The sequence below is a fragment of the Chlorocebus sabaeus genome, chromosome 1 (assembly GCF_047675955.1).
Source record: "Chlorocebus sabaeus isolate Y175 chromosome 1, mChlSab1.0.hap1, whole genome shotgun sequence".
NCBI lineage: Eukaryota > Metazoa > Chordata > Mammalia > Primates > Cercopithecidae > Chlorocebus > Chlorocebus sabaeus.
The window spans coordinates 57,232,372-57,250,325 of NC_132904.1; the positions used below are offsets into that span (position 1 = coordinate 57,232,372).

At 41.2% G+C, this 17,954-nt stretch overlaps 1 protein-coding gene across 1 annotated transcript; it reads left to right on the top strand.

Annotated features, from left to right (window-relative positions):
- Positions 1-893: 893 nt before the first annotated feature.
- On the top strand, positions 894-17,585 carry OVCH2 (ovochymase 2). The gene is made up of 15 exons (XM_008007981.3): positions 894-981; positions 2,615-2,724; positions 3,502-3,593; positions 4,961-5,133; positions 5,480-5,575; positions 5,816-5,967; positions 6,780-6,969; positions 8,431-8,454; positions 10,763-10,853; positions 10,977-11,101; positions 11,822-11,962; positions 12,343-12,473; positions 15,530-15,623; positions 16,134-16,265; positions 17,503-17,585. The coding sequence occupies exons 1-15, from the start codon at positions 894-896 to the stop codon at positions 17,583-17,585; spliced, it is 1,722 nt and encodes a 573-aa protein (XP_008006172.3).
- Positions 17,586-17,954: the final 369 nt, after the last annotated feature.

The following is a 17,954-nucleotide window of genomic DNA, read 5'->3' on the forward strand; positions in this document are numbered from 1 at the left end:
TCATACACTGACCATGTGCTCAAAACTCATTGAGGAAAGAGGAGGATGTACAGGTTATCATAGCCACTTTACTCCCTCAAACATCTACCAAGCATAGAAGTAAAGGAGATTTAGTGTTTCCCTTCTATAAATACAAAAATGATAGGGGAATGCAGAGTCGCAAATGCCCCAATGGACAGTATCCTAGATGACTTTCTAATAGCAGGGCTTCCTGAGTGTGACACCCAAGTATCTTTCCACTTCTCTCCTTCACCAACATATGTTTATAATAATCGCATAGTTACATTTGCAAGATAAGATAAATAAAAATATTTTAGAATATTGGCAGGGCATGGTGGCTCACACTTGTAATCCCAGCCCTTTGGGAGGATGAGGCAGGCAGATCCCTTGAGCCCAGGAATTTGAGATCAGCCTGGGCAACATGATGAAACTCCGACTCTAACCAAAAAAAATTATATACATTTGGATGAGTTGTTTGCAAAAAAGTAGGGACGTGTACCCTTGTAAACAAGGACAACTTTGATAGTCAATCCTTTTATAGAAAGTAGTAAGCTCTACAAAGGAGCAAGTAATGTTTGCAAATGCAAACCTTACATGCTAACCACTTTGCTAGCCAGATACACTCTGGAGGAATCAACTAATTGATGTAGGTGTAATAGGATATGTAATATTGTTTGATCAAGACTTTGCTTCTGTGGTTGTTTCTCCACGTCTTGCAAAAGATCTTTGCGAAACACTACATTCAGAAACATCAGATAGACATGCTTGATATACCAAGTCTTGGTTAATGAATAAACTTGTTTTAAATTGGCTTATTGCTGGTCTCCCAAGGCTTCCTATTTTTCTTTGCTGTCATCTCTCTAAAATTTCAGGGGAAAACTGTGAGTCTCAAAATGCTTATAAGCAGGAACAAGCTGATTTTACTACTAGGAATAGTCTTTTTCAAACAAGGTAAATCTGCCACTCTTTTGCTCCCCAAAGGTAAGTTTCAAATGAACTCTATAATTACCTTTGTCTGAACCTTTGATGGCAATGGACATCACAACTCCACTCCATGTTTCTTTGGGAAAATAGGAGAAGCAAATATATTTTGGTTATCTAATTGTTTTTAAACAATTATTTCGGACTTATCTCCTGCAATCAGCATAGGACACAGGGTGAAACATTTATAGAATGCAACTAATGTATCCAATTAAGTGAACAATCCCTGTTTTCTTCACTTAGTTTCCCTAAGTGAACTGAGATTGTTCACTTACTTGGACCCATTACACAATCCCATCTTCATTCATAGAGCAAAGTCTGGAAATCAGCATGGATTTGGAAGCATTTTTAATCTTTTGCAAAATCATCTTGCTGAGAAATATGAAGTATGTTCACTGTAGTATATTGTAAATGGTCTTTTTTTCCCTTTCAACTAACTTAAGCTGAAAACAGTTCTTGGCAGACTTCTCCTTGGTCAGACTTGTGCCAGCCCTGAGAATCAACATGTTTTCTGACTTTAGTGAATTCGGGAAATTGTAAATTTTGTATTTAAAGTATTTATGACTCATTCGACTGAAGCAGTTAGAAAATAAGCTTTTGATCCAATGTCATCCTGGCATTGGGTTCAGGATCAAAACACTTATTGTTACATTCATGCTCTGCCATTATTCAGCTGTGCATCTCCTTGATTCTTAGTTTTCTCATCTGCAATGTGGGGATAACAGTGTTTCATTTATAGGCATAGAGTGGCATTAAACGGGAGAAGCTGTATGAAAGAGCTTTGAATACTTTAACATGTTGATCTAAATAGCTATGCTCTTAAGGATGTGTTCTCAAGAAAAATCATTTGTTTGTCCATCCAGTGTTTCTAAGTGCTTACTTATGCCAAGAATTAAGCTAAACCTTAGAAATGCAGAGGTGAATAAGGCAATTTTTTTTTTTCCCTCGAGTAGTTCATCGTCCGATGATGGAGGCAAATAATTCATTATCACAATTCTGCATGACAAGAACTATAAAAGGGGTGAAGAAAGCGTGCTACAGAACACAGGGGAGAGGCAACCCCACTTTGAGGAAATCAAGGAAGACTTCCTAGTTGAGGTGATCTGCAAGCTTAGGAATAAGAATTACAGAACTTAGGTAGGCAGTGAAGCATGGTGATTATGAGGCAAGGCTAGTTCTAATCCTCCTTCGAAATAGGGAAAAGGATGACCTCCAGGAGGGACAGAAGATGTGCCATCCTTGAGTTACCAGGTGGTGGTAAACATCCTTAATCTAGCCTATCCCTTGGCTGAGGAGTCAGAAAACCCATTGAGGGCAAAGAAATAAAAACAACTTTTTCAGGGATAAAATATTTTACATAAAGAGCAAAGAGGTTTTTCTTCTATTACTTAGCAAACCTCTATCCAAGTACCGACTTGTGAATCAGGACACTTCACTCCACTCTCCTTAAATAACCTGTCGCTTTCCATCCCTCAAAAGAATTAAATCCAATAAAGATTTATTGATATCTGACTGTGTGCTGGGCACCATACACTATAGTCTCAGACTCAGTTTCATGGGTGAAATAGTGAAGATATTACCTCAATCCTAGAAGCTATCTAATCATTTAATGTTTGTTTCATTTTTTTCTCAGCTCCCAGTTGTGGGCGGAGTCTGGTTAAGGTACAGCCTTGGAATTATTTTAACATTTTCAGTCGCATTCTTGGAGGAAGCCAAGTGGAGAAGGGTTCCTATCCCTGGCAAGTGAGTCTCAAGGACTTCTATGCATCAGGAACTGTGCTAGATTTTACGGTTATAGATATTTCTAAGGTTAAGTTTATATCTTTGAGGAGCCTACAGCCTAGTTGGGTTGAAAGACACAGAATAGTCATCATGGCATGTGATGAATGTCATAAGAAAAAGTATTTACTTGAACATAGTAAATCATTTTAGAATCAAGTCAAATATCGCAAATAGGATAAGCAAAAATTAGAATGTATATTGGAGCGGTAGGATAAAGAAGAGGCTTGAAGAAGCTATAGGAGTCAAAGAGTTAGGAGTATGAGAAAAGTGGTAGATCCAAACAATTTTCCTAAGAGGCTTAGAGAAATTGGAGCATGTGTTGAAAGGCTCCCCAGCCCTCACCTTGCCTTTCTTCCAAACCTCTTCAGCTAGACTCTGCTATATCTTATACTCTTTTGTCTTCATTCACAGACACTGTTCATATTGTTAGAGCAACAGGTCTGCATCAACAGTGTTATAAAAATAAGTAAATACATCCCAACACTTCTAACTACTACCTCTGTTGACACAAACTTACAGCCAATCATCTCAAATTAACTACCTCTCATCTAGACCAGGGTTGCCAGCACCACTCTTCTTTCTGAGCAGTAGTGTGTGAACTTTATCTTCTCACAGTTCATGATTCTTGATATTTACAAGTGAGATATCTGAGTCTGGTTTTGAGAATAGGCTTCATCACCATGTTTAGGGGGATCTCAGAGCATGAACTTGCTTTCATTTAAGGTATTTGCATTTTAGGTGTCTCTGAAACAAAGACAGAAGCATATTTGTGGAGGAAGCATAGTCTCGCCACAGTGGGTGATCACGGCGGCTCACTGCGTTGCAAACAGGTAAGAAAGGCCTAGCCCATGGGTGAAGATCAGACCACCATTTCCTCTCCTTTGGAATTATCAGCAATAGCTCTATTAAGACACGGACCTGTGTGATGGGTGACTATTGCTTTAATAGAGGAACATCCTAATTGCATGACACAAATGGGGCTGGGTGACACTGTCAGGTGGCACTTGGTCGATGACACATATTCTTTTCAGAGGCAAAATTCGTTTTTACTTAAAATAACTGGAAGTTAATAATAGTATCCAAATCAGAAAAAAAGAGCATTATAAAGAAGGATTTGCGAGAGTTCTCTTCTAGTTTTCTTAAATTTCAGTGAAAAAATATCTAGTTCATTATGCATCTGAAGAAATGGATAAAAGAAAACAAAGGGGGTCCAGTAAAATAGAAAGTAGGCTCTCTGTCTTCTTTCCCATTGATCCTGCCTCTCTGGGATTCAACCCAACAACTTCCCTTTACCCACTTTCTTGTGTTATCCAAATATCCTATTATTGGCTATGTTCTGGGCATGTACTAGGCTGTAATCAAGATCATGTTCCCATATAGTCATTCTTTCATTTCAAGTCTGCAAACATTTCCTGGATGTTTACTTTGTGCTAGATACCAAAGATACCAAAATGACTAAGACATGATTTCTGCCCCCGGAGACTTGACTTTTCTTTTAAAAAGAGTCAACCAATCATCTCACAGCGATGTGGCAAGTGGTAGGTAAGAGAGACATTATGTGTTAAGTTAGGTACCTAATTTGGTCAAGAGTCAGGGAAGTATACCAAGAGAAAACATGCCTTTTTCAATTTTGTATAGAAGCATCACTTCTGGGAATGAAGGGTCTCAAACGATGGCAGGCTGAAGTCTCTATCTATCTTAATGCATCCCACCAAGTTCCTTTCAGATAACATTAGTTAGTTATAGCACAGTCTGTGCTTTATAATATACACTAAGCATAGGATCTCTGACATTGAAGTAGCATGCTTACTGGGAATCACAAATCATTCTGAAAGGATCTCACTGATATTAGGTCAGGTCAACCTCCCAGGGTACCTGAATAAACTCCCCTATAGCTGTAGAGATCTGAACTACAATGTATGTGCCTCTCTAGATATTTTCAAATAACATTGCAAAGTATTAAATTCATCATATCCTTGGCTCTATATGAACCCACTCTTCACTAGTCCTCTACTGGAAGTTGGAATCTCTGAATTTTTTTCTAACAGTGCTGGAATTATTCTCACTTTCTCTGCTCAGCAGCCTCACACCCCATATTATTTATCCATATCATTTTAAAGAAGCCAGTGTGTCAACCATTGCAACTGTATTCAGAAGCACAATGAAATTCATTCATTTTACTGTTTGCTTTCCACAGAAACATTGTGTCAACTTTGAATGTTACTGCTGGAGAATATGACTTAAGCCAGACAGAGCCGGAAGAGCAAACTCTCACTATTGAAACTGTCATCATACATCCACATTTCTCCACCAAGAAACCAATGGACTATGATATTGCCCTTTTAAAGATGGCTGGAGCCTTCCAATTTGGTAAACATTTGAGGATCGTGTTGAATTGTCTACCCCAAATTCTCTATAACCTCTGTGCCATAGCACATTTTCTGTGGTATATGTTCTGGGTCATGCACTTTGAGACAGGGATTTGGGCTTGGGGGTCCTACCTGAAACTCTTTTTGCTTGTGGTTCTGGAGATAGCATTACATGGAGTCAGGAGAGGGTTTTCTTGATCTGACAAGTAACCCCTGGAGGTGCCAGGCAAAGCTATCACAACTCTTATGAGGTCTTTAGGGGACCACCTGGATACCAACTGGTAAGTGGCTTTATAGTGTCCTCTCCTCCATGAATAAGACAAGCCCTACCTTGCTCTTTTCTTCAGACCATTTTGTGGGACCCATATGTCTTCCAGAGCTGCGGGAGCAATTTGAGGCTGGTTTTACTTGTACAACTGCAGGCTGGGGCCGCTTAACTGAAGGTAAGAACTTGTGTGCCATTCCTCTTAGGCAGAGGTCAGAACTTTCTGATGGGTAATCAGAAAATGGAATTTTTAATCAATTTTTTAAAGACAATTGTGCATACATTTTTAAAGATAGAGAATGCCACATTGTACTTAGAAATTCAAGTCTTTCCAAGTGACACAAACACAAATGATGCATCTTCAACTCAGAAAGGGTGAAAGAGTTCCTGCTGGGGCTTCCATCTCTATGTTTTTCAGATGGCGTCCTCTCACAAGTCTTGCAGGAAGTGAATCTGCCTATTTTGACCTGGGAAGAGTGTGTGGCAGCTCTGTTAACACTAAAGAGGCCCATCAGTGGGAAGACCTTTCTTTGCACAGGCTTTCCTGATGGAGGGAGAGACGCATGTCAGGTGGGTGGGAGCTGCGGGGCTGTCAGGCCCCAGGCAAGGCTTCCCTTGGTTTTGTTTTCTTCTAGTTTTCTTAAATTTCAGTGAAATTTAATTTAATTAGAAAGTATATTGGAGAGGTAGAATAAAGAATAGTCTTGAAGAAGCTATAGGGGTCAAATAGTTAAGAGTACGAGAAAAATGGTAGATCCAAACCATTTCCCTAATAAGGCTGCAGGAAGACTGATCCCACGTAAGGCAGGAATCTGGAAAGAAGGGTTAGGAGTACCAAGGGAGGTTAGGTCAAAATAAAGGGACAGTGGAAACAATCTGTTTTTAGCAGGAAGTGTGATTTAAAAGAAGTCTTCTGCTTTTTCCAAAAGACCAAATAACAGAGATAATGCCAAGAATGAACTCGGGGTTCTCCCATTCCTGAAGGATGGCTGACTCTTTTCTATTTAGAAGTTTCCAGTTTGTGGACGTTGGAAACTTTACACTTTGCCTCCATTCTTCCTACTAACCAAGGCCTGAAGTCAGTCTCATTGCTGGCCAAGACTTCTCTGAGTCTGCAGCGTGAGATAAGAGAAAGAAGAAAGTCTGCTACTTTGATGAAAGCCATCGATGAGGAAAAGGGAGGTGGGATTGTTGGGTTCCAGTGATATTTGAGGATCATATGGGAATTGTGCTGGGATCTTCAGACACAGGACCCTGAGTCTAAATTATTAGAAGTGAAGAAATGACATTGATCCTCCTCCAGCATCGTTGTGAGGAAAAAGTGAGCACTTTGGGGCATAGACACTGACAGTGGTGCTAATAGAGGCTTTTTCCGTCTGCAGGGAGATTCAGGAGGTTCACTCATGTGCCGGAATAAAAAGGGGGCCTGGACTCTGGCTGGTGTGACTTCGTGGGGTTTGGGCTGTGGTCGAGGCTGGAGAAACAATGTGAGGAAAAATGATCAAGGATCCCCTGGGATCTTCACGGACCTTAGTAAAGTGCTTCCCTGGATCCACAAACACATCCAAACTGGTAACTAAGCCATCACACAAGGTTAAGAAGCTGCCATTCTGCTAGGGTCAGAGAGAGCATCATCTGAGTCTTGGCAAATCAGAACACCTGAACAGACAGGCTCTACCTCTGTTCTCAGTGTAGTACACAAGGATTGTGAGATTTACCAAGTCTGAACAAAACAAGAGTAAAACATGGTACGTGGAGCAGCATGCAAATATTCAATGAAAAATGAATCCATCTATCCTAGACTTTCTCAAACTGGCCTTTAATTGAAACTATCTCAGTTGATCATATGCTTTCACCACTTACTTCTCAACAAAATCCAGCAAACTATAACAGATCAGTAGTTATCAACCAGGGGCAATTTTGCCCCCAGGGACAGTATCAGGAGACATTTTTATTGTCACAACTGGCAGGGCTGAGGAGTGGCTCTGGTGTCCAGTGGATAGGGGCCTTGGATGCTGCTAAACATCCTACAAAGTACAGGACAGCCTCCCACAACAAAGAATGATCCCACCCAAAAGGTTAATAGTACCCACATTGAGAATCCCTGGCATAGATCCAGGTATAGTAAGTCTGAGAAAGCCAGGATGTACATGCAGCCGGGCCTCCATATCTGCAGGTTCCACATCAGCAGATTCAACCAACTGTGGATCAAAAATATTTAGAGAAAAATAAAATGATAAAAATAACAATACAATAATAATGACAATATAAATTTTTAAAAGTACAGTATAACAACTACTTACATAGCATTTACATTGTCTTAGGTATCGCAAGTACTCCAGAGACAATTTAGAGTGCTGCATAGGGGAAGACGTGCCTAGGTTATCTGCAAATACTATGCCGTTTAAGGATTTGGGCATCCTCAGATTTTTGGTATCTGCAAGGGTTCTGAAACCAACCCCCCACAAACATTGAGGGACAAGTGTATACCCTTATGATAGACTGACTAGTGAGCTCATTGCAACTTCTTTGCTACCTCCAAATCCAACTTAATTGTTTTCTTATCTGGTGGCTTCCAACCTCAAAAAGGCCTTTATCCTTTTCTAAAGAAGTTAATTTAAATTAAGTTTAGTAAGAATTTGAGTTTGTTTTCAAGTGTATTGTACAGTGGCAGGTATCTGAGCCCTCAAAGTTTTACCTATTTAACCCAGCAACTCTTTTATAGTTATGGACAAATTATTTCCATCTCTAGCCTCTGTTCTTATGTAAAATGACCCCCTTGCTCTGGGAAATCTCCAGTTAATTACTGTTTCTTATTAGCCCACTCAATAAAGAGAATTAAATCATTTTAAAACACCAGAGCCCCTTTCCTACTTTATCCATTTATCCCTTCCCTTCCCTTTCCACAGATTAGATTTTTATTAGTTGCATATTGACTTAAAAATCTCTTCTGTGCCAAGGAGATGCTAACTTCTTGAAGTATTGTTCAGGATACCACAGGCTTTCAATTGCATCTTTCTTTTTCTTTCCCAGGTAATCAGAGAAAGAGCTCCAGAGGTGGGTATTCCTTGCAGGCTGCTCCATCGGGAGCACAAATTAACATGTAGCACTTCTGAATGTCAGTTCCTAAAGTCTTGCTCTCCAAGAGCGCTCCATGCTCAGTAGGTCTAAAACTACCACCTGGAGCACCTACAGCCATTCCCAGCCAGTCCAGGCAAGCCCATGCCCGGCAGAAGCCCCAGTTGCCCTCCCATTTCATTTCTTAGCAATCCAGAGCTCTGTCCCAATTCAGTCAACCTTTGCCAAACACTAGCTTAGAATGAGAGACTCAGGGAAACAGGGCAAGGCAGTGCAGATGTGGTCAGTAAGCTACATGCCTTGCCCTGAAAGTGTCCCTACTTATATAGGGTCTCATCCCCTTTGTTCCGTTGCGATCCTGCAATGAATTCACTCTGTGACTTTGGGTGAGTCTTTTCCTAACTCTGGCCCTTATCCATAAAGAAAATGGTATGGGCCAGATGGTCTCTAAGACATTTTAGTTCAAATCATCAGTGGTTCTTTGAACCTGTGGAAAGATCTACAAAGAGCAATATAGAAAAATAGTACCCTGAGCCGGGTGCGGTGGCTCACGGCTGTAATCCCAGCACTTTGGGAGGCCGAGGCGGGCGGATCACAAGGTCAGGAGATCGAGACCACGGTGAAACCCCGTCTCTACTAAAAATACAAAAAATTAGCCGGGCGCGGTGGCGGGCGCCTGTAGTCCCAGCTACTTGGGAGGCTGAGGCAGGAGAATGGCAGGAACCCGGGAGGCGGAGCTTGCAGTGAGCAGAGATCGCACCACTGCACTCCAGCCTGGGCGACAGAGCGAGACTCCGTTTCAAAAAAAAAAAAAAAAAAGAAAGAAAAGAAAAGAAAAAAAAAAAGAAAAGAAAAATAGTACCCTGAGAGCTCAGAGGAGTGAGAAGCTGCTTTTAGTTGAAAACAAATAAACTCACAGAGGAGCTCTGATACACAGACATCTTTGAAGCTGTACCTTGAAGGAGGAGTAGGATTTTGTCAAGTGGAAATGGAATATGGGTAAAGAAAAATATTCCAGCTCAAGGAATCATCCTTATTAAAGGAAGGATCTTAAGGATGAAGACAAAAAAATATAGAGCATAAATCAGCTAAAGCAACAAAAGCATAGGGCATGTGATGAGGATTTATAAGGGGGAAGAATAGAAACATAACTTGAGATCAAACTATGGAAACTTAAAATGCCAGCCAAAAAAGTTTGGATATGATTGAGTAATAGAAAGCTGATTAATTAGATAAGCAGATTTGAACTATAATAGCATAAGAACAGCATGTAGGGGATGGGTTGTGACAGGACTAATGCATGGACGTATGAAATTCTGCATTAGTTTGAGAGACCACAAATGAAGGCTTGAACCAAGGCAATGTCCACAGAATGAAAAGGAAGGAATAGAAACAAGAAATGAGGATTGGGAGCCAATTAGATGAAAGGTTGTAAGGAAGAAGGAGGAGGAGAAGATAGTATCAAAGTTTTGAGCACTAGAGACTTAAGAAAAGGGTGCACAACAATAATAAAATCAGAAGTGGGGGCAGTTTTGCTGACTCAAGGAATTCTATTTGTAGCATATTGAGTTCTGAGGGAGACATCTAAGAAACCGTCATAAAAAATCAGGTCTGAAGTTCAGAAATGTAGAGATGACATCTGAAATGGAGTGTATGAATGAAACAGGTCCAAGGGATCATAGAGAGAGAGCATATGAGGATGAAGGCTAGAACCTGGGAAATACCTGCACTTATAGAATAAAGCATGAGGTCAGCAAAAGAAGAGTAAAGGGCCAGAGGTGGCTCATGCCTGTAATCACAGCAATCTGGGAGGCCCAGGTGGGAGGATCGCTTGAGTCCAGGAGTTCAAGACCCAGCCTAGGCAACAAAGTGAGACTCCGTCTCACGAATAATTTCTTCAAAAAAATTAGCCGGGTGTGGTGGTGTGAGTCTGTGGTCTCAGCTGCTTGAGAGGCTGAAGCAGGAGGACTGCCTGAGCCTGGGAGGTTGAGGTTGCAGTGAGCTGTGATCGTGCCACTGCACTCCACCCTGGGTGAGAGACTGAGGCCCTGCCTCAAAAAGAAAGAAGAGTTAAGGAAAGAAAACCAATCACAGAATTTCAAGGTTAAGCAGGATCTAAAAGGAATCAAAAAGGCATCATAGAAGCAAAGACAGGAGAAGATTTCATGAAAAACAAAGAGTACATCAAGAAGAACCAGGAGGCTATGGTGTTTGCAGCTTCTAGAGGGAGGGGCTGTTGTGGTTAGCCGGCACAGCTAACCCTGACTCTCCTGGCTTTTCCTCCCAGCCTGGTGCAGTGAGCAGGATGTCACAGTTAGCGGGGCTGAGGGGGAGCTGCACTTCCCAGAAAGCCTCCACCTATATTATGAAAGCAAACAGTGAGTAACCCCCTTTGCACTCCTCCTCCTCACTCCCACCTCCAGTCTGGCTGTGCCCACTAATTGGACTGTGATAGTCATTTTCTGTCTAGAAATAACACCCTCTCCATGATCTGCCTACAGATGGTGTGTCTGGACCCTGCTGGTACCAGAGGAAATGCATGTGTTGCTCAGTTTTTCCCACCTAGATGTTGAGTCTTGTCACCACAATTACTTGTCAATGTATTCTTTAGAAGACAGACCCATCGGTGAGTGGATTTTCACAGTGTCAAATGGAAACTGGTGCCAAGTGGGCTTAATGAGGCCTCGTTATCTTATGTCTGGCACTGAGCCATCTGTAAATGCCACACTTTCTGACTTCAGCTTTGAGACTCAGAATTGGGAGTGGGAAGGAACCAAATCTGAGCCTGGATGATGGCTGCAAGGTCACAGGGCAAATCTGCTTCCCATCAAACCAGGCTTCCTAGGCTCATTTGCCAGACCTGGTGTCCATGAGGAATAAACTCTAGATATAGTCAGGGCCTCTCAGGATCTCCAGACAGGTCACTGCTTTCCTAGCTGTGAAAATGACCTTTCCCTGCCTCATCAAGCTAAGAAGGGAAATACAAATACACAACCATGAGAAGGAGACAGGTTACTTATAAGAAACAGAAATGGAATGGCGTTTCTGTGGTTTCTCAGCTGGAGGTGATGGACACATTTGGCAATGACTGAGAAGCATTTTTCAGTTGTCACAAGTGCAGGAATTGTCACTGGTAGAGGCCAGGAATGCTACCAAATATCCTACAAAAGATGCAGGATAGCAAGAATACAAAGAAGGTTCTGGCTCAAAATGTCAACTGTGACAAGACTGAGAAACTTAGGATTGGACTCCTGAAATATCACGGCAAATTCAGTTCTTCTTAAATCACTGAAGGGGGACTATTTTCTAGATTCTGAACAAAGAATCTTTTTTTCTCACCCTGCAGGAAAATTTTGTGCAGAAAGCCTCCCTTCATCCATTCTTGTTGGCTCTAATTCTCTAAGGCTGAAATTCGTCTCTGATGCCACAGATTATGCAGCTGGGTTTAACCTTACCTATAAAGCTCTTAAACCAAACTACATTCCTGGTAAAACCATTTACTTTTAATTACGTACTATCCCCACCTTCTGTAGAAGCTTAGGCCCCATAGGAATTAGGTGAGAGGCAGGGATGCCTCTCCCAAGGCTCAGCTGGCTCCACATGGGAGAGGGGCACAGGCCAACTAGGGAACAGGGGGCAGTCTCCCCCTCAACCCTGAGTTCACCCTGCTAGCTCATAGTGATTGCCGTCCAAGTGAGTCGAGAGGGCCTGAAGAGTTCTGGAGAATCATGCACTCTCTCTTTTCTTGTTGGCAATGTCTGAAAATGCAATTGGTATGCATCATTTTCAGGAGACAGGAGGGAGAGCAGTGAGAATTCTTCTTTATTTGAATGGTGCCATCTGTTTGGACTTTTTCTTATGTTTCAGATTCAGGTTGCAGTTACTTAACTGTCCTTTTTGAAGAAGGCCTCATACAGAGTCTAAACTATCCTGAAAACTACAGTGACATGGCTAACTGTGACTGGATTTTTCAAGCTCCCAAACATCACCTAATTAAGGTATTGACTTTGGCTGTACTTACTTAGCAATGGTAAATTCACAAAACAGCTAACATAAGCACCATGAGGTCAGAGGTTTTATCTGATTTATTCACTGCTGTATTTGCAGTGCCTAGAACCTGGCACCTGACACACAAAGCTGTCAATAAATACTTGCTGAATGATGGATCCGCCCAGTTTCCCCTGCAACTACACATTTTTCCACTAGATGACACTGTGCTCTTTACTTTTTATTAAAAAAAAAAAAAAAAAAGTGCTGCTTTAATCTTTGCATTGAATTAGCCGGGCACAGTGGCAGGCACCTGTAGTCCCAGCTACTCGGGAGGCTGAGGCAGGAGAATTGCTTGAACCTGGGAGACGGAGGTTGCGGTGAGCCGAGATTGTGCCACTGTACTCCAGCCTGGGCTACAAGAGCGAAACTCTTAAAAAAAAAAAAAAAAAAGAAATCTTTGTGTTGGTGACTTTCTTAGTCTATTCCAGAAACAAGCATTTCTTCCTTATTTATTAAACTGCTCACAAACACATTGTAAGTTATAGATAACAAAAGTCAAGGACAATCAGGCCAAAATCACCAAGCCTTTCAAGCAGAGAGGACAGAGCAAGCCTAGAGGAACCAGTGCAGATCAGGCTCAGGGAATCGCTGGTTTAAGAGGGTCTTAAGATGTCCTGGAGTGGGCGGTGGAAGGCAAGGCGGAAGTCAATGTATGGAGGCCTTTGAACGTCTGGAAATGGAGTTTATTCCACATTTGATTAGCAGTGTTTGTGGTTACTTGTTTGTCCATTAAACACTAATGGATCATCTGCAGAGAGATATCATCAGGGAGGTAGAAGAAAGACTACAGTCAGGGTGAGATTGGAATGAGGCATTTTCTTACAGGTCTTTCTCTTAAAATAATAATTGAAAACAAGACAGTGTAAGATGGAGAGAAAGGAGAGTAGAAAATAAAGGGGAGAGGAGAGAGGGATGATGAGACCCCAGCGTTCTCATGTACTTAAGAGATGGAAAGAGCTCTGAGATGTGGGAGAACCAAATTGGTGTGTTCTTGTGACAGCCTGGGGAATGCAGCCTTTAACTTAAAACACAAACCAAACAAAAAGATGTGATCAATCATTTGGATACCACACTAAGTTAGAACTTAAACAGATGAGAACTGAGGTGTCTAGTCCCCACTACACACCTCCATAAAAAGGGAGAATAATTAGACTGGAAATTGAACAATTGAGATGAGTTTGGATTGGTGGTATCTGAAATATCACGTTAAGTCAGATGTTAATGGCAGAAAGAAGATCACACAGGTTTTATGAATGAATGGGGAAAGATGATATGGAGGCAGTTGGTATAGATTTCTTTCTAAAAGTTCCTCAAACCTAAACAGAGTTGGGACAAAAATTTCAGCAGAATTAAGGAAAATTTGTTAGTGATGGAGGATAAAATTTAGGTTGTGAGCATGTTTCCAGGTGGAGGAAGAAGAGGAAATTTAGTTGAAAATCTGAAAATGCCAGAGCCAGAAGTGATTGAAAAATCTCTCTTCAATAAATAAAGGTTGAGTGTTGTGCATCAGTGAAGTGATGTTCTCATACCCTGCCAGTGGCAGCATCATTTTGCAGAACTCATCTAAGATAGTAATTTGGAAACTGGTGTTACAAGTCATAGCAATATGCTCATCATTTGACTTGGAGAGAAAAGGGCCCCTTCCCAGAAAGTATCCCAGTAAGGGTTTAATAAATGTTTGAATGAATCCTATTTCTGATACATGTCCCCCTCCCCAAGCCTACCTTCACCGTTAGTAATTATTTGCCTCCAGTTTTGTTTTATCCACACAGTCTTTTCTGCATCTCGCTCAGAGTCCGGGTCCCATTGAATCCCCACCAAACTATGTGTTAAAACCGGAACTCCTATTTCATCTGCCCTCTCTCCCAGCACTCTTCACTTCAAATTCAATTGGCTAGTGCTCACTAAACTGCTCCAAGATCACTCTTTATTGTTTCTTTGTTTCTCCTTTACACTGTTCCTTCTGTCTAGATAGTTCTCCCTTTTCCTGACACAAAACAAGTGTCCCATGCAGGGAATTATACAAGAGAAGAAAAAAAGTAAATGCATAAAGATATTCACTGCCAAGTTTTTAAGATAGCAAAAAATGCAGGTGTCAAGGATAGAGATAAATGAAATATTATGCTACCAATAAGCATCACGATTACAGAAACTATGAGAAAAAGTTTGTCATTATTTATTCTTGGTGAACCTAGGTTGATTCCAGGTGATCACCTTTGTTTTCTAGGTCATTACTCATCATAGCCTAATATTCTACTTGAGAATTTTGCTGAGGTTTACATTTAAGCTTAGTATCCAAAATCAACTCTCTCTAACTCATACAAGGATTTCCTTTTTCATGCACATTCATGAGGATTGCTACATTTGACTCTGAGCCCACTTATGCAAATGCTTTCAGTAGCTCAGATGATACTTCGTTTTATATCAGCAATTAGACTCACTCATATCTGTGCCTTATCAGAATTTTGCTGTGAGGCATGGAAATTTAGTGGCAACAGGACAGAGTAGGTGAGAAGAATAGCCAGATATATCCTGCTGGGTAGAAAGACATGGTCTCCAAGGGGCACAACAAATTTTAGTCTTGATTCAGGAGAGCTAGGGGTTCAAGATGAAACATCAGGAACCAGGTGAACAACACTAAGATGTCCAGAGAAGCAGTTTTGTGTATATGCAATTAGTTGAGTTGAGTGTCTAGTTGCTTCCAGGGAAAAAAATCCCCATGCGGTAGCTCTTTTAATCTCTTAGAGTCCTAGGAAGCTAAAATATTTGCATAGTTTCCTGCCCTTTGATTCAGGCCATATCTGGTAGCTATTTCAAAAAGTTAGAGAGCCTGTGATATAGAATCCTTTCGTTGGTAATCTGACCCACTCCTGAATACCCCATTAACTTTCTCATCTAAGGTCTTACTCTAGAACAAGTTGAGCAATTCAAATTTCTCTGCTGAATCAAAGTCAAGTAATTCATTCAGATTGTTTACTCTGCATGTAACTTCGCGTCTTCTCAGCTTTCATTTCAGAGTCTGGAAATAGAAGAAAGTGGAGACTGCACTTCCGACTATGTGACAGTGCACAGTGATGTAGAAAGGAAGAAGGAAATAGGTTTGTGGCCCCTGAGCCTCAGCTCGCTCTGGTTTGCGTTTGGATCCAGTCTTGAGATGGGAACGAAAAGGAGACGGATCAATCTTCCTTCATCTTCCTGCACCACCTCCACCCCTCCCTGTGGTCTCACCATCACTCCTTTGTGTTCTTCATTATGGGGGCAAGAATAGAAAGAGGGAGAATCAAAGAACCACTGAAACAGAAATGTGAAAGGCCCATGAGGAAACTAGGAGTCAGAAGGGGGAAGTTCCATTGAAACAAGTCCTGAGGCTAGAACCAGTTCCCTTAACATCATTGAGTATGGGAGTGTTCGGGAGAGAAAACCAAATTGAAATGTCTTGGTGTTAATTACCTGTTTAAGGAGTGAGCCGCCTTTATTTTGAAAATGAATTGTGAAAAGCGTATTTCTCAACAATTACCTGAAGGACGATTTTCTTTTTTCTTCTCTCCAATGCCATGGATATCTGCTGGGTGCTGGACAATGTCTTGCCTGGGCTGGCCTTCAACAAGCTCGGGTGTGTGGCTATGATGTCCCCACCCCTGTGCTGAGCCCCTCCAGCATCATGCTCATCAGCTTCCAATCGGATGAAAATGGGACCTTCAGGGGCTTTCAGGCTACAGTCTCCTTCATTCCTAAAGCAGGTAAGAAGATACAGTCACCAACTCTTTGGTTCCCAGTTCTAATCCTTGTGATATGAATTAGAGGGCAGTCTTTAGAGCCCAACACGGAGACAGTCAATTCTCACTATCTTCAATAATTACATCCTATCAAGCCACCATGGACACTGAACAAGAGAATACTCAGCCATCGCTCCTAGGAAATGTACAGGGTTAGGTGCCTGCAAGGTACATTTTCATCAGCTGATCAGTACATAAAATTGTTTTATGTGTGTTTCTGTTTAAAGACATCTTATTTAATATATATTGTTGGTTCATTACAATGAATTCATGGCCATTAAATTCATGACCAACAGCACTGTGACTCATGTCTGAACAAAGCTTATCTAACACGTGTGTTTTCTATGTGAGGCACATCACAGACTTTTGCACTTAGGAACACTAGATGGCACTTCAGCACTATGCTTGGGGCCATTTTAAACATTGAGGTCACCAATAAAAAGAACAGACTTGAAAAAAAAAAGTGCTACTAAATAGACCATGAAAAGGACACTTGTTTATAGGATGAGGGCTGAAGCAAAAAGGCAAAACATTGCCTTGTTTTACTTCATCTGGAAACGTGTGTCTAACAACGTGTATTTTTGGTCACTCTTCACAAGCCTATGAATGATCCTGAGAACAACATAAGTATCACTTCTGGAGCTGTAAATAATTTTTAGTGAGTAGGTGAATTCACATATATGGAGTTCACAAAGAATGAGTGACTGTATGTCTGAATCCTGGCCGATCATTACTAGATGTGTAATCTTAAGAAAGAGACATCTAAGACTCATTTATTTCAACCCTACTAAGGGAAAACAATGCATCCCTAATAAGAATGCAGTGAGGATTAAATCAAATAAGATACACTTGGCCACAAGCAAGTGTGCAATACATAACAGAGACAGAAATATGAAGTATCTTCACCAGTTCCAGACCCTGGACATCTGAACTACCTAACCAGCTTCCTTACACATTCTCACACCCATGATTCTTCTTTCCAAACCCCACAAAGTCAGTTTACCTGCTTTCCAAGCTTGTTCATTCTTATCAGTATTAAGCAGCTGCAGATGGCAAAGCCAAGTTATAGTTAAAATGCCCCACTCTTCATTTGAAATACCTACAGAGTCTAGCTGACTGAGGTGCCCCAGAATTCTAACAATAGCGTCATAAATCATTTTCTGATAAATCTTCAACCCTGGCCATCTTTGTGGGAGCTGAGTAATTGTATCATACTTATACCCAATATACCCAGATTTAAATATCTCCATATCAGAGGATGAATCAATGTTTCTGGAGACATGAGATGTGCCAAATGGACAAACCAACGTTTCTGGTAAGCTGTTTTGGGTACCAAGTGATACACACAGAGTATAATCCAGGGTTCAACTGGAGAAGCAAGTGATATAGATTTAATTACATCTTCCTCTAAAATATACTGGAGTCCTAACCTCCAGTACCCCAGAATGTGACCTTATTTAGAGACAGGGTTGTTACAGAGTTAATCAGTTAAAATGAGATTATTAGCCTGGGCCCTAATCCAGTATGACTAGTGTCCTTATTAAAAGGAGAAAATTGGAAGCAGAGAGACAAACACACACAGGGAGAAGATTGTGTAACGATGAAGGTAGAGGTTGGGGCAATACATCATCTACAGGCCAAGGGGCACCATTA

Coding starts and splice junctions, on each gene's coding strand:
- OVCH2 (XM_008007981.3), top strand. CDS start 894: ATGCTTATAAGCAGGAACAAGCTGATTTTACTACTAGGAATAGTCTTT. Junction 982..2,614: donor CACTCTTTTGCTCCCCAAAG/GTAAGTTTCAAA, acceptor TTTTTTTCTCAG/CTCCCAGTTGTGGGCGGAGT. Junction 10,854..10,976: donor CTATATTATGAAAGCAAACA/GTGAGTAACCCC, acceptor ATCTGCCTACAG/ATGGTGTGTCTGGACCCTGC.